Source organism: Leptinotarsa decemlineata, unplaced genomic scaffold (assembly GCF_025532065.1).
Source record: "Leptinotarsa decemlineata unplaced genomic scaffold, Ldec_3_MD MMD2_tig00026307_RagTag_RagTag, whole genome shotgun sequence".
NCBI lineage: Eukaryota > Metazoa > Arthropoda > Insecta > Coleoptera > Chrysomelidae > Leptinotarsa > Leptinotarsa decemlineata.
The window spans coordinates 2,883,845-2,902,117 of NW_027412681.1; the positions used below are offsets into that span (position 1 = coordinate 2,883,845).

The 18,273-nt window shown below is 36.3% G+C and overlaps 1 protein-coding gene across 1 annotated transcript in view; it reads left to right on the forward strand.

Annotated features, from left to right (window-relative positions):
- Positions 1-904: 904 nt before the first annotated feature.
- The window catches only part of LOC111509829 (protein turtle homolog A), a 203,242-nt gene continuing 185,873 nt past the window's right edge, over positions 905-18,273 (forward strand). Inside the window, exon 1 of the mRNA XM_074180849.1 lies at positions 905-1,031. Within this exon, the coding sequence (XP_074036950.1) occupies positions 988-1,031 (44 nt within the window). The 5' untranslated portion in view covers positions 905-987. The remainder of the gene's footprint in view (positions 1,032-18,273) is intronic.

An 18,273-nucleotide genomic window follows, 5' to 3' on the forward strand; every position in this document is an offset into this window, starting at 1 on the left:
AAGCAACACGAATAATGTTATTGAATTTTTTGAAGAATGTTACATTTCATTCAAACTGTAATGTAGACAAGTGCATAATATTACGGATATACTTCATACGTTTGCCGCTATAAGCTACGGTTGATGCGGTTTTTTCTAAGAAAATAGTTTTGTATCAGTTTATAGAATAGAACGGGACGGGACGGGACGGGACGGGACGGGATGGGATGGGATGGGACTGTCGGAAAACAGTGTGTTTGCCTCTGTTTGGAAAATGATGAAACAGCAGATCACACACTTTGTGTTTGTGCTTTGTGTTTTTAGAGTTAGACAGAGCCGTACTCTTACCATCTGACCTGAAAGGCCACTCACCATACAAACTAATCGGCTTTGTTAAGTAAGCTGGGTTCGTTTGGTTGATTGTGAATATGTGTGAGCCACAATATACCCTTGCGGATTGCTGTGGAGGGTCGAATAAACCCACTTACTTTGACCTAACCTAACCTAACCTATCAGTGAATTTCATGTTCCTGAAGGCTTATGAATATATTGAATTGGTTGAAATTCTTCTATCTGACAGTTTTATTCAGGAAAAAAGAAATATGGTTTGTATACAATAATCTATCAAGGTCATCTAGAAGTTTGACATTGTTACATACATATGAAGTTGATCATCACAATTTTTATTACATTTCTTCCAGTGTGTAGGATAAAAACAGGTTTATATTTCTATATGTATATGTACATGTATATATATATATATATATATATATATATATATATATATATATATATATATATATATATATATATATATATATATGTATATATAAACGGTTCCTTCAGGAAACAAACATGTATCTCTACCATTTTTATTTCAACTGAAGTGAATCAGTGACTGATCTAATGTTTATTGTTTCAGTTTTCCAATCAGTCGATGCTGTTTTATCCAGAAGTGCTACGCTTCCCTGTGACATAGAGCCTGATATAAAGGACGACAGAGTGTATATGGTGCTCTGGTATCGAGATGGGCACAGCAAGCCAATATACAGGTGAGTACATTCATTTTTCCAAAATATTTATATCCTAATGAAATACAATGGAAATAAGTAAACAGAAAAAAATTAATTGATTAATCTACTAGCTTATACTCTGATTTCATGTACTTGATTATGTTTTTTATTTCTCAAAAATCCTCTAGGACACTCACCAGCATAAATGTTTCCATAAACGAAATATTGTATATAGAAAAAAACTGAAAATCATAATTTATAATTTCCAAATTTTTTCAATATTCAATATTTTGTGGTGGCACATTTCGGATTTCAAAAAGAATCAAAATTTTTGATGATCATGATAAGATTGCTCGACGGTTAGTAAAAATCTGTGATAACTTATTCCTGTGATGCTTCAACGAGAGTTTTGAACGTTAATATTCCACAGAACCACAAACTTGCTCCACTGTACAGTACGATAAATTATCATTATGATTTACGCAAACACTAATTTCTGTTTCGTAAACTGTTGAGTGAAAGCAATATCAATAACTTCATCAATCTGAGTAAGAACATGCGATATTCTTGAAGAATTCCTCATTCATATGGCAGCAGAACCATGTGATTTTTTTGAAAACTAGTAAAAAAAAAAGTAATGTCAGCAAAAACATAAATTGTATGTTTCATTGTTCAATATCCTGCCATTCCTCCACAAAGTACATCATAAGTATTAAAACAATGTTTTATTGTGATATTTTATAATATAATAGTAATAATATGTTCACTCATTTGTGAAAATTGATGAAGCTAAGAATAAACTGGAAAGCCACAGAAAATGGATTAATCAATTCTGAAAGCTCCGATTGTCCACACCCAAACCATAGGTCACGAACAAGCTGACAACTTCAGTTTCTGTGGCTTCGATGTTCATTCTATTGATGATAATATATTGGTTCGACAAAAATTTCTGTTATTCTGTTGTTTTACTAACTCGGCAAACGTGAGCAAAAATGTTTTCGGATCAAAATTTCCAACGCTCTACTGACATAGTTTATGTGGGATAAATCCGAGTTTTGGTGCCGATTTATTACTGTACATGAAACTTGGATACACTATTATACGCCTGAAACAAAATACAGTTCAAACAGTGGACTACAAAGGGGGAACCGGCTTCAAAAAAGCAAAAACTGTTTTTTTAGCTGGGTAAGTGATAGCGAATGTTTTTTGGGATAGTCGTGGAGTTATTTCAATCGATTGTCTTCCAAAAGAAAAAAACATCACAGGAGCATATTACGCATCAGTACTTGACAAGCTGAAGGCAGAACTCGCAGAAAAACGGTCACATTTGCAGAATAAAATCATGTTTCACCAAGACAACGAACCGTCGTACACCTCAGCGGTTGCCATGGCACGAATTATGGTTTGAACTGCTCAACCATACGCCTCACCCACCAGATCTAGCCCCAAACGACTTTTTGCTGTTTCCTCATCTGAAACTTGCGCTCATTTCCACAATTTTTTATACAATAATTGATATCGATACATATTTTGAACAACAACCTCAAAGAAACGGTTGAGCAAAACGAGCGAGGACAAATAGGAATCGCCATCAGTTTCGGGCGTTCCAGTGTAATCGAAATGAAAGTTAATTTTTTTGAGTGTCACTAATTGAAGTATTTCATAACAATAAATAATACCCTTTGCGGTATTTTATTTGGGTCCGTCCCACTAAAACTTTCCTGTTATGAAAACATCGACATCCATACCTCAAACTTCGAACGGTTCATTTTATAACAGTTGAGAAGTGGTTGATCTGACAAATCGCATATATCTCGTGACGTTACACAAGCTTTCGGCCAAAGCATAGTTCTGTGAGTCGTATATCGTGATAACGGTTAAAATTCGAATAATTTGACTTCGAAACGCTTATAATCATCAAGTCTGATGAAAAAACCCAGTTTTCACACTAACTGGAGTATTTCATAACAATAAATAATACTCTCTGCGGTATATTACTTGGGTCCGTCCCATTAAAAATTTCCTGTTTTGAATACATCGACAGCCATACCTCAAACTTCGACCTGTTCATTTTATAACAGTTGAGAGGTCGTTGTACTGACAATCACACATATCTCGTGACGTCACACAAGCTTTCGGCCAAAGCATAGTTCTGAAAATCTTGAATCGTAAAAACGGTTAAAATTCAAATAATTCGACTTCAAAACGCTTATAATCATCAAGTTTGATGAAAAAACCCAGTTTTTACACTAATGAAGTATTTCATAACAATAAATAATACTCTCTGCAGTATATTACTTGGGTCCGTCCCATTAAAACTTTCCTGTTTTGAATACATCGACAGCCATACCTCAAACTTCAAACGGTTCATTTCATAACAGTTGAGAGGTCGTTGTATTGACAATAGCACATATCTCGTGACGTCACACAAGCTTCCGGCCAAAGCATAGTTCTGTAAATTGTGTATCGTGAAAACGGTTAAAATACAAATAATTGCACTTCAAAACGCTCATAATCACCAAGTTGGATAAAAAAAACCACTTTTACACTGAAAGAAGTGTTCCATAACAATATAACAATAAACAATACCCTCTGCGGTATTTTACTTGGATCGGTTTCATTAAAACTTTCCTGCTATGAATACATCGTCATTCATACCCCAAACTTCTAACGATTCATTTTATAACAGTCAAGAGATGTTTGTACCAACAATCGCACATATCTCGTGACGTCACACTAGCTTTCGGCAAACGCATAATTCTGTATATCGTGTTAACGGTGAATGCTACCGATTGGGAATTTCTGCCATCCTAACCGCATTCATTTTTTGTTGAAGCTATAAAGTACTGTTGAATGTATATAGAAAAAATTATTTACCTTGTTAGCGACGCTATCATTGATACAAAGATACAGAGAATGAGTACCTGTTAAATCGTTTATATGTTACAAGAAGTAATACTGGGTTTTCAATAAAATCACAAACCGCAAAAAAGTTTTCTGTTGAAAATATAAATTAAAAGTTTATAATTACTTTTTTTAGATTAAAATGATGAGGTGATTTAACAGTGTCTTATTTCGAAACTTCGAAGTACACTATTGCGGATGACAGTGTTCACAAATCTATTTCTAGCCTTCAAAATCCTTTCATACCCGCCTATGGTTCGGCAGGCTCGAACGTCCTTGGTTATCCTATTTTATGGCGGCATTCAATTTCGTACTTTTCGCAGAACAATATTTCTCGTGAAGAATAGGGCTCATTATTGCCTGAAAATTCTATACAATTTTTATTTTATCGAACTGCGAGAAACAGATTGGAATTTGAATGCGATATATAGCATCTGCGCGAATATTCTGGAAATAGAGCTGCGTTTATATGATTGTGCTGGATGAAATAATTGAACTTTTGATTTTGGGTCGAATGGGAAAATGTGTGAGAAATTGATATCGAATCAATTTCCATGCATGCATCAATTTCCATTTTGTCCTCTTCGAAGTAGTCCCCCTCAATGAATTAATTGATGTATGTAGCCATTACTACGTTGTATGTACTATGGTTTCTTCCACTTTTATGTAGTCCTGTATGGACATTTGTAATGAAACTTTTATTGTATTAGTTCCTAAATGTCCATATAAGACGAAACTGCAGTCATGAAAGTTTTATTGTATTATTACAATAAAACTTTCATTGAATTTGTTTGAAAATGTCCATATAGAATGTAAATGTAGTCATAAACGTTTTATTGTATTATTACAATGAAAATGAAATTGACGGCAGACTCAGTCTCGCAAGGTACAGTACTGGGCCCCTTTTTATTCAACATATACCTAAATGATTTATACAATTTTGATACAACAGCAACAGTTGTTTGATAGGGTCGAAAAGAGATTTTCTCAAAATGAAACAATGACCCCAAATTACTCACGATTAATTTCGATGAGACAAAATGTCTTCCGTTTTTAATCACCAAAACCAATTTTCCGCATAACTCACTTTTATCAATCACCGACAATAATAACACCTTCACTATACCCATAATCAAAAACATAAAATACTTGTGAGTCTACTTAGATAGCCACATGAAATGGGACACTCATATGAAAAAGCTCACTTTCAAATTGGGAAGCGTCATAGCAAAGTTTAAACATATCAAGAAATTTCTTGAAATAAGATACTTGAGAATTTTATACTTCGCACTGGTGGAATCACAATTGAAGTACGGAATAATAGCTAGGGGAGGTGCTTACAATAATCAAATGAACGGACTCGACGTATTCCAGAAATGGATACTGAAAATCGATTATATTCCAGTGATGGAATTCATCAACTAGCAAGAGTTTTAGATATTAAACAATTATTTTTGAACGTCTTGATAGTGAAGAAGAAAAATGATCATTCACCCATCAATTGATTGATATACATATAGAATAATAATTTCTGAAATAATACAATAGAACCAAAAGACTTCTACAGAGGCCTTCGTTTTCATTGTAGACATTGTTTTCTTCAATGAAAAAGTATCGATACTATAAATCTCAAATAGCTGTGTGTATATGTATGTATGTATATGTATACTTTAATTGATCTTTTGTCAGCATCCTTTATTATTTACTATCATTATTTTCTTTCATTGTTTCAAGACAATCATATGTTTTTGTGGATTATCACTCATATTTATTCATTCATATTTCATTTCATGATATAAGACTATGTAAATTATGTAAAAAAATATCACCAAAACCATTTAACTACCTGCTCAAATTATTATGTTTTATATTATTACCTCTGTCATTTGTTGAATAAATATAATATTATATTATTATTAAATGTGCAATAAATACATAATTATTGAATACAAGGATTTATCTTGTTTTTGAACAGATAAAAACATAGAATTTTTCATTCCCCCTCAGATAAAATACACTTGTACTAGCGTTTTTCCCAATTCTTGAAGCAGTTCTGTTATGCAATTTATGGTATGTCTCTGAGCTTTCGTAGCGATTTGGTTTCTATCTTCTCAATCGTTGCAAAATGCTGTCCTTTCAATCTAAGGATTAGAAAAAAGTCGCAGGAGGTCAAATCTGGGGGATACGTTGGCCGAGGCATGATTACGGTGTTGTTTTTGTAAAAAAGTGATGACGAGTGAGCAGTTGCATTATCGTGCTGCAAAAACCATACATTATTCCTCAACAGTACTGGATATTTCCTTCGTATTGCTTCTCTCAAGCGTTGCATGGGCATGGGCATGGCATATGCCGACGACACAACATTTTATACGAGGGTAAGACAAGGAGAGGAAACCACCGTTATCAAGGACATAACTGAGCCAGCTAATGATTGGTTTAACGCAAATAAGTTACAAATCAATAAAGCGAAAACAGTTTTTATGATATTCTCAAACCAAGGAAATGATGCTCAGTCGTTAAAGTTTTCAGGAATTCACTTGGACAGCAACTTGTCGTGGAAAACTCACACAGACAATCTTTCGAGTGGGTTATCTAAGGCCATTTATGCTATTAGACAAGTTAAAATTGATTTAGGTAGGGAAGCGGCTATCATGACATACCATTCACTATTTCATAATGTTATGACATATGGATTATCAAATTGGGGACACTTTATCTACTTACAGCCAATTTTTTAACTCCAAAAAAGAGCAATTGTAGGTTTAAACAGATTGGAAAGTTGTAAGCCGTGGTTTGTACAGCTAGGTATTTTGACGTTACCTTCATCAGTCATATATACTAACTTGGTATTCATAAAAGAAAATATCAGCAACTATCAGACACTTAGTGATAATCATAATTATAATACAAGATATAGAGACATCCTGCTGATTCCACAACATAAATTAGCAAGTACTAGTCGCAATAATCCAGGAATGAGACTGTTTAATGGATTAACTATTGAATTGAAAGATACACACCTGAAGAAACACAAAAAGAAACTAAAGAGTATTCTGTTGAGGAAAGCCTACTACGAAGTAAATGATTTCGAATTGTCCTAAGTTAATTTGAATTACAATTCCTGTTATTTTCTCATTCTTTTGGTTAAATTTGTTTCAAATTATTACATAATACTCCTAACTCTCATTTATAAATATGATTTACAGATTTGTTAATGATCTATATGGACCTTGATATGTTTATGTTTCACTTTTAAATGTTGTTTCATATGTCATGTGTTAGTAATTATGTTGTAATTTTACGTTGTAAATAATTTATAATTAATATATGTCATATATGTGTATTTTATGTGACTTGTCCAGACACCATGGTGTACTTGTGATCAATAAAAAAAAAATTGATCTAACTTGGCGTGTTTTTTTGTCTTGCTCTCCTAATCTCCTATGACGATTGGACTTCGGTTTCGATGTCGTATATCCATGATTCGTCACTAGTTATGACCCTCTTGAGCAATTGTGGATCACCATCGATGTCATTAAAAAATTCCTGAGCGATGCTCAGGAATGAAACATTATTCACCGGGATTTATGATGCGCTGTTTGTAACCTTCGGTGTAGTAATGAATATTACTGTAGTTTTTTCTCAACATCAAACCATTATTTTAACACCTCGATACGTGTTTCGATCACCAAGTGATCATCTTCAAAAGAAGGATCAAACTCAGTTTGGTCTTCCTCTCATATTCAAGTCGTCTTACACTATAGAATACAAGTTCTAGCAATAGTCGTTTCTGGAAGACCAGATAGCTCTGTAAAGATTCACACCAAAGATATTTTTCTTGTGTAATGCCCCATACATTTATGACGTTGAATTGACGTATGAACAACTGTCTTATTGACAGTCGCTGCATTTTCAACTTGGGGAGTTCGCGCCGCTCATAACAAATTCAAACAAAAATCGAACCCTCCGTGAATTTCGAGAAGTTCACACAACTTCAATTGCAGTTCACTGAACCGACATTTCCACAACAAAACCGACCCGAACTCCTTACTTTTTCCCCACGACCTTGTCCAGACGAGTTGCCCGGAGTTACGTCCCTCGCTGCCGGATATTACCTTTGAAGAAAGTTAAAGTAAACTCCGGAACTCCTCTTCATTGTTGGCCCATCCAGAGGTGAGCGTTCCGCCATCTCTATATACATAGTTTACTTCCAGTTGGCCGACATTCCTCCGCCAACTTCGCGCGGGATTGATGAAGTCCTTTGTCTAACGAACTTTGATAATGAATACAGATTCAGGACTGTCAGCCGGAAACCAAAAACAGAACGCCAGGGTGTTTATGAAGGGGTCTTCGGGTCGGGACTAGTGCCTCTGGCGACTTATTATCACGTCGGCGGTGGGAGTTTGTCGGGAGTTGTACCAAATGGACATTCATCAAGACGCGTGGTGTGTCTGGGTCGGTATTAGTCGTCGGCTGGGGATAGAACTTTCCAAGAAATGTTTCTCCATACTTGATATTTTCATTACTATAACCATTGTGAAACCTCATCACTACATTTCAGAAATTGAAAGCCCTCGCCGTGTCTGTCTGTCTCAACGCAATGAACTCAAAAACTATCAAAGAAATTTTTATACGGTTTGTACCAATGGTGGGAATGATGCAAGACGACGAAACATTAGTTGAAGACTCAGTTGGGTTTGTCAAATTCCCTAACCCGTAGACGTGCAGACGTGGTCCATTGAAATGGACTACTGGATCATCTGATATGGCACCTCTAGATATTTTCAAGGAGAGACGTGACATCGAGAAGCCTGAAACACACACATAGCGCTACTAGTATTGAATCCATATAATTTTTAGTTAACCCTATGTAACATGTACAGACAGTGCAAGAACTGGAGTTGTGCAGTTTGGCGGAAGACTCGAAGCAAAGCGGTCAAGCTTTAACAGAAAATGAAGTGGAAACTCTAAATGAGGCTGAGTTTGCTCCTCTGGCTGAGCCCCCACAGTCCCCAAAATTCAGTTTTGAGCAGTTTTGCTTCGAATTCCTCAGGGGTGAATTATCGTATCCGTGTTTACTCAGAAGAAAATAGTAGTGGCAAACGTAGTTACAACAATAGATCGGTGATACATTCTTCAGTCAAAACTCTTGGGTTCAACGGTTTGAAAAATCTTAGAAACACCTGTTTCATGAACAGTATAATTCAAAGTTTATCAAACACGGGATGGTTTCTGGAATACCTAAAAAAGGATACATAAATGGAAGATATCAATACTAGTATTTCTAGTATGAAAGGAGTTTTAATCAAAGCGTTCGCAGAAGTTATCAAGGAATTGTGGTCGGAAGAGTCATCTGATAGAGTAATTAACACAGTCTACTTCAAAACTCAGATCTTTACTGAGATTGACGAAAAATTAAGCGATAACGGAAAAGCACAAGAGTCCTGGCTGAGATATTTAAATATGAACAACTTCAAGATTGTAGACTATTTCGTTGGTCAGTTAAAATCCACTATGAAGTGCACACACTGTGGACACTCATCAGTAACCTTTGATCCTTTTTGGGATTTATCTCTTCCCATACCACAATTGAGTTTGTCACATTGCTTGGATTCTTTCACAAGAGAGGAAACTCTGGATGGAGATGAAAAACCAACGTGTAAGAGGTGCAAGCAGAGGAAAAAATGTACAAAGTCCCTATCAATCTATAAGTTTCCCCGTATTTTACTAATTAATTTGGAAAGATTCTCTCCAATATAAAGATTTAGAGGCAAATTGAATATTTCCATTGACTTTTCTTCAGATGGATTAGATATGAGCAATTATGTAGCAGGTAATGTGGCCCCTTGTCGTTATAATCTATATGCACTTCCAAATCACACTGGGACTACTTATAACGGACATTACACAGCATATTGCAGACACCCATATAGTGGCACGTGGTATGAATACAACGATACACACGTGTTCTCAATTTCGCCAAAATCGCTTGTGAGCGATGAGGCATATGTCCTCTTTTATGAACAGGAGGGAACAAAGCAGCACATTTGATGTGATTTTTTTTCTTCTTTCCTTTTTTTATAATCTAAGTTCTTTGAATTGATTTGTATTTCATAATTGACCCTAACCTTCAAAAAATGTGTATACAAATTTCATAGCTATCAGACATTCAGTTTGTTCGATAGAATAGCAACTCTTGTTAGTTTGAAAAAAATGTATAAAAGGGAACTTTGTGTGTTAATGAAGCATTGCTTTTTAACGATCTAGCCCTCAGAGTAATAATAAGACATATTACTCTGAGATCTAGCCCTGTGACGTCATCACACCAGTCAGGTTGCCTCTCAGCTCGCCATACAAGGCAGACATAACATCCAGTCACCCAGTGCGATTTTATGGGTCATGTCTTTGAAGGACAATATGTATCCGGTATCTTCTTCGATCTTTCATGCGCCTACAATTAGATTATTTTTTACAAAAACTGTGCACAAATGAATTTAGAAGAAATATGCTTGAACTCATGCAGTCATACCTAGTCAATAGATAATCCTATGTTAAAGTTGAAAACTATTGTTCTGAGTTTATGACAAATGATATTGGGGTACCTCAGGGGTCTGCACTGGGGCCACTAGTGTTCATCATATTCATAAACGATATGCCTGAGTTCATCAACAGGATCTTTCACGATGTTTGCAGACGACTACTCAGTAGTGGTTACAGCGCAGACACCAGAGGCACTTCAAAATGATATTACACACATTATATATTCATTTGAAAATTGGTGTAATAGGAATAATCTCATTTTCCACACTCATTTCTGGCAATTCCAAATTGCCATCCCTGGAAATTTTTCCAATTGATATACCTTCATTATAAAACAGCACACGAACAATCATGAAAAATATATATAACCCCACGAATACATCTGAATCAGAAATCGGTAGCAATTCAGAAATGATGAAACTGTCATCGAAACTGCGATATTTTTGCTAAATCAACACAATTTATAGCATGTTATAGCGCGAGTGCTCCCAAACAGCTGCTAGCAATTCGTCATAACCTCCCCCCCTTCCGGATGGATATGCAAGCAATACAAATTATGCCAACATGAATTGAAACTATTATAACTATTCGTGTATACACGTTTGATATTATGTTGTAATATCTCTTCGTTGTTATTATAACGTTGGAAATTTATCGGTGGAATAACACGTAGATGGGAAATTTATTCTGAATTCCACCTATGGGGATATACAGGGGTGTAGGAATATTTGTAAACATATATTCAGTGGATTTTGTGAAATGTACCTATCGATGTATCTGAATAATAACAATAACAACGTTTATTTACACTGAAAATATATACATATACATATTAAAAAAGTTACATACAATGTTGGTGTGGAATAAACAAGTTACCCACAAAAATCATAGATTGCGCATGGGGTTTCATTTATCTAGTATTCCATGTTATGATCTCTATAGGCATCAATATACTGAAAATCTATTTAATACATTAATGTAACTGAAATTTATTTCATCTATGCATATGAATATATATGTATACATATACATACACACACATATATAGGTACATAGTGTTTCTATTCAAAAATTACAATGTATGTATCTATATAAAGAAAAAAAAGACTTAAAAAATATCAGTTATTCTTCCATTAACAACAACATTATAGAAGAGAAATTATTAAGAATATTGAATTATTTTGATGCTCCCTGTAACCAAAGATTTTTTCTAATGAAATAAGTAACATTTTTTTAATGTCAACTATTATTCGGATCAATCAAATTACGAATATCCATTTCATTTGAACCAAGGAAATAGTTTTTCACTTTGGTCCTGAACAATTTTTTGCTTTTGATTCCATATTCAATATCAGTTGGCAGAGTATTGGATGATCTTGCTGCAAGGTGAGTGTGAAATCTTTGAGCTAGGCTTCTTGTAGCCGGTTTGTTTTGAGATTTGAATTAGTTTTGTGCCTGGTGGAATATCGGTGATCTACAAATTGCATGTTTCTTTCTCTGAATTGGGATGACACAGTACCTATGAAGTAGAACTGCCTTGTATCGGGAAGTAGTGCCTCTTTGAATAGTGCGTTTGATTCCAATTTTATCGGATGGCGTTTCGCAACTTCACCCCAACCAAGTATACCATACCTCAACCTAGATTCTACAAGTGTACTATAAATGATTCTCATTTGTGATAAATCAACAATTGCTTGAATATGTTTGAATTTGAATATTAGGCTTCTCGATGTGCGAGTAATAAAGTTGACATGAGCGTCCCTAAGACATTGGTCTATAGTTATACCTAGGTATTTCGTTTTCTCAATACGCATTATCTGGCTTGTTTCCCCTGTATAATCTTCGATGACTAGATTATCAAAATTTGGCGAACCACTCCTGCTATCAGCGAAAGATATAAAAATGGTTCTCTTGTAGTTAACCGTAAGCAATTTGTGAACAAACCACGTTACTATTTTCTTGAGGTCATTTTCAACAATTTTTTTGAGATCGATCCAGTTTTCACCAAGGTATACGAAAGCTGTATCATCAGCAGAACTCATTTTATCTCCACTTGCCTCTTAAGTGAACAATTTGTTAATATAATATGGAGAATAAAACTGGACCCAAGAACGATCCCTGTGGAACTGCGTACTCAACAATTTTTTAAGGCCTTTTCCTGTATTCATTTTTACATTTTGTTTACGGTCTTACAGATAGCTGTTGGATAAGTCATATGCAGTACCTGTTATTCCTATGTTCCGCAAAGTTTTCAAAAACTGAGGATGACTAACCGTGTCAAACGCCTTTGCTAGATCCAAAAACACACACAACGTGGGATTTTGTTTGCTGACGTTTTCATAGATTTCATTTGTTAATAAAATAATAGCATCTTGAGTGGAGTTGCCGTCTCTGAATCCGAATTGCATGTCAGATCTATATAGAAATGTGAAAAAACAATTGAAAATTAACTTGATCGGAGAATGTACACTTCCACAGCCGGGGACGACTGTGTGAAAATAATTTTCCGGCTGTTTTTGACCGTGGTCTGCAGGTTTTTGTGCCTGGAGTTTCGTCTACTACTGCGGTAAACATTATCAAAGGCACCGTGGTAACGGTCATGATGATCGAGTTGATGCTCAAGTTGTTTCCGTTGTTCCGAACGCTCTTACTTCGGTGCTGGTATTTTATATTATTTTTAGTGAACGGGGATTGGTTTCTCTTAATTGGATTGCCTGACCTTCCCTGTGTACCTCTGAGGACAGGTAACCGGATCTTTTCAAGTTTCATCACCTCTTTTTGTCTATTTGAATGTTTCTGTGTGACTGAATTTCTTCCACCTCTCCATATAATTATTGAATTAATCTAAAATTATGCAGAATAATTTAGAAACAACACAGGACCTGAATCAAACTCGTGCCAAGGGGGAGATTATTGGAATAGATGTCTTGAAGGGATTAGGGTAAAGTTTTATCGAAAACTTGGTAGCAAGCAGAATAAATGGTTACAAATAACGAATAATAAAAAATAGGGGGGATAGATTATTTTCACCTGAGCTTCTGTAATAATTTTTTATGTGTAGGCTTTGGAAGGTCAGAGTTTAGGAATTTGGACGTTGTCTGCAGGTTTTCATGCCTGACGTATCGTCTAGTACTGCGGTAGACATTATCGAAAGCGATGAAGTAACGGCCGGAGTGTTTATGAATTTCTATTGCTTCTGTATATATCTAGTTTTATTGAGTATTATTGTTTTTTTAATGAAATGATGGATGTAGCCGTTACTAGGTGGTAGGAAATCATAATGAAGAAAAGAGAAATGAAACTTTTTATGTTCTTTACCACTTTTATTTGTAACTAACGTTACTGCAGTTTCGTCCTATATGGACATTTTCAAACTTATATAATGAACTAACAATGGTTTATTACATTAGTTCTTATATAACACCCCTCTAAGTACTAATACAGGTATCAATTGGCTTGATTGAGTACCTGTATTAACAGTTTACAATGCGGATGTGAGTAAACTAAATCGATTTGTTCATTTAACAGGTTGCACCCGCAATGTTTATGCTTGTGAATTTTCAAGGATTCTAAATAATTGAGTTTGTAACCCTTCCTTGCATAGTGCAAAATTTCCGTATCGTTTAGACTCACCCATTTCTTGATTTCTGGTTGTTTGACTTGAGGGTATATTAATCTGTAAGTGAATTTTCGGATTTGTTTCCTAACTAACTTCTGGATAGTATCTGCGTTGAAACCATTGTTATGACCTATCTGTGTAATTATAATAATTTTCCTAGCTAGATTGTTAGTAGACAAAGGCAGTCAGAATGCTCTGTGGAACATTGAATTGCAGGCTGTTAATTTATGACTGTCTGGATGGAAAGAATCGCTTGGGATGATGTTGTATGTATAGCTAGGTTTTCTGAAAACATTGAACTCAGATTTATTCTGATTGTGTATAATGGTCAGGTCTAAGAAATTTATCTGTTTCTCTATCTCTGTTTCGAGTGTGAACTGAATGTTGCTAATGAGATTATTCATGAACACCATAAATTGGTTCATCTGTCGTGTAGTACCTCTGAAACAGGCAAAAATATCGTCTACATATCTGTACCAAAAATTAATTTCTTTTTTATCCAGGTCGGAATTTACTATAGTGATCTCCAAGTTGTTCATAAATATGTCTGCTAAAAGTGGACTAAGGGGTGAGCCCATTGGAAAACCAGAATCCTGTTTATACAATTTGTTGTTGAACTATAGGTAGCTCTAATTTAGGCACACATCGAAAGCTGTTGAAACTTCAAGGGAAGTGATATGGTCTACTTTGGCTCGTACCTCACAGCATTAAAAATTCACTGATTTTAGTAGAAAACATAAGGAACCAAACCACGCCACATAATTCAATTTTAGTTTCATCCGATGTAAAGAGGATGTTCTCCAACATACCATACAACGAGTATTAGCCCCTCATTTCAGACATATTATATCAAGCTGATTTGTCGGTTTTTCCACAACTGCGTTGAATGCTTACTAAACATAATTAATAGTTCGTTGACCCTCAGACACTTCCCCAGAAGGTGGAAGCATGCAATCGTCGTCATGATCCCAAAACAGGGTCAGAACCCGCTGTTCCCACAGAACTACCGCCCGATCACTCTACTCTCTTCGGCGGCTAAGCTGGCTGAAAGAGTTGTTCTCCAAAGGCTCAACGAAGAAGTTGAGGACCGAAATGTTCTGCCTGATGAACAATTTGGCTTCAGGAGAGACCACTCCATTGAGTAACAGGCTCTAAGGCTGGTCGAAAACACCATCCACGAGTTAAACACCAACAAAAAAGTGCACATTGTTCTATTTTACATTTCGAAGGCCTTCAACCGTGTTTGGCACGAAGGTTTCCTGCACAAATCAAACACGTTCGACCTGCCTCGAGGCCTCGTCCGGTGGATCGGGTCCTTCCTGAAAGACAGCACATTTCAGGATAGTCTAGAGGGATCTCTGTCTGACAACAGAGATATCCTTGCTGGAGTGCCACAGGGAGCTGTGCTCTCTCCGATGTTGTACTCTCTTTACACCAGTGACCTTCCGAGGCACGAGCGTGTGAAGATATCTCTGTACGCCGATGACACGGCTCTTCTCTCATCTTCCATGGGTCGTGAGCTCGGCGTCGTCTATATGCAACGTGCATTGGACGACCTTGAGCGCTGGTACCTTGATTGGAAGATCCGAATGAAACCGGATAAGACTCAGGCAATAACCATGGGAAGACTGAAATCTTCTCCGGCCAGAAAAGTGAGAATCTCTGGAAGGGAGATTGACTGGCAAGCGTGGGTAAAGTACCTCTACCTTTTAATAGACCGTAGGCTCACTTGGAACCCGCACATAACAAGCGTCAAATCAAAGATCGAGGGTCGGATAGCACGTCTGTACCCTCTGATCAATAGAAAATCTAAAATGAGTCTCAAAAACAAAATTACCATCTATAATACGATGTTCAAGCCTGTCATCATGTATGCTTCAGGCGTCTGGGGACAAGCGGTGAAATCTAACATCTCCATTCTGGAGGTATTGCAAAAAAAGCTAATAAGGATGACTGTGAATGCTCCTTGATTCGTGCGGACTGAAGCCATCCGCAGAGATTTGCAGCAGCCTTCCATTCGGCAGTCCATTCAGTCGAGAAATCAGAGAGTTTTCGATGGTGCAGAGACTCATGAAAACCCATTAGTCAGGGAAGCTATGGATTACACTGTAGACGACCCCTCCCGATATAGAAGGCCCGACACTCTGTCGAATGAGGCCCCTATATCTTCCGTTGAAAGATGAACAACTTTGTCATCCAACACACCCCAGCCAGGTAGGGGTACACTGTGAAGGGCGGTACTGATGTCTGAGTACATTCATATCGCCATACCATCAACACCCACCATCAGTCATGACTCGTTTGTCCTTCTGGCAAACATCAGTTCAAAGGGTAAGGGGGCCAGGCTCCAACATGATTGAAATCAAGACGACGTGCAGGTATCGGTTTGTCCAAGTCGACCATTTATTTTGTGTTCAGAGAGACGGGTACTCACATTTCTTTTAGTGATTCCAAGGTAGACCAACCCGCAGCTAGCAAGGAATCCAGTACACTCTGGGTGTTGATAAAGGTTCTCTGGGGTTCTAAGCTGACCTTAAACTTTCTCTGATGGTTTTTGTTGGCCTAAATATTGGTTCCACATCGGGTTTTTCTGAACCGAATCCCAGGTTCACAGATACATCGTGCTCTCTTAACCAACGTTTCAATCACCCCTCTCTTCTCATGTGAGTGTTGGTGAGAGTTCCTGGGGAACTCAATCAACGAAAACATGCCTTCAGAAGGAATGGTTATAGCGAAGGAGGATTTGAGCGCCAAAGTTACCCAAACCAGGCTGGAAAAGGGAAAAACTCTCTTTCCCTATGTTATAATTGTTACAGATCGCATTGGGATAATCTTCCAAAACGGAATACTGTAACAAGTGTTTCAGATACGCTCTAGAAACAGTTGCCATCAAGAATCCCTTTCCCAGGGATAAACATCTACTTCGATTTTTGAAACACTCCATTTTGTGTTTATCATTGAAGAAACTGATCATAATCATAAAATTAGCATTATTGTATTATACGTATTGAAAAATACAACATTCTCATGTCTTGCTGATGATTGAGATTTTTTTTTCATAAACCCACTCACTGAATCAATTTCGAACATGGCATGCCAACTTAGCCGCACCAATGTCAAGTTCGCCCATTTTTAGTGCCCCTGCACCTGCTCGAGGGGAGCAAGTTAGAGTTGTAATCTAGGCGACTTATTAAGTTTGATATACAAGCCAGTAGGCATGCAATTTATTCGCCAAAAACATAAACCTACAACCGGGAATAGCCATAAAACTTAATATTAGCTGTATAACACGAGTTCCAACGTATACACCATGTAATTCCACTAATGAATCTCTTAATCTGGTATGTAATGGGTCGTAACTCTGCGCAATGGAAAATGCTGATACCACACTTTGGAATTAGTTTTTGATGCATTTCGTAGGAGATATATTGGCTGTTACTTCATTATTGCTTCTGGGGAGAGTTCGAATTTGTTTGTCGAACTCGTTTCTATCAGAAAGTTGCGAATGGTGAAGAAGTGGAATCTCCCTTATCCGTTGAATGTGGGGTATTTCGAAAAGAATTGGGATTTTCAGTTCTTATTTATTTATATTTGATTTGAGAAACAAGTGAGAAACTGATCAACAGTAACAACAAACCTTATACATCATGGATTACAAACAATGTGAACTTTATGATGAAAATAAGAGATAAAGCCCGAAACAAATTCAGAAAAACCGGTAAAGCTGAAGATTGGAATTATTACAAAACTCTTAGAAACTCCACTAAATCTTCTATTGAGCGAGAAAAGAAGGCTTATCTAGAATACGTTGCCTCTAATAATAACCATAATAACTCCAGAGATCTTTGGTTGAAACTAAAAGAACTCGATATTCACAATAAAAAACCTATATTGAATCTTTCCTCCCATTTATGTGATCCTAACAACATGAATGTTTTTTTATTGCTTCGCAACAACGGTGTAATAAGATTAACCCAAATCTGGAACAATTTTACAGTAATAATGTGAATGATTCTATCACATCATTTCTTCAATTGACATTGATCACCAAAAATGAACTGTTAACATTCATGTCACAAATGAAAAGTAGATCAAAAGGAATAGATGATCTCGATAACTCTCTCTTAAATATCTGTTGTCCATCAATAGTGCACGTTCTTTACCTATTATAAACTTTTGCTTGGAGAAGAAAGTTTTCCCAAGTACGTGGAGGCAGTC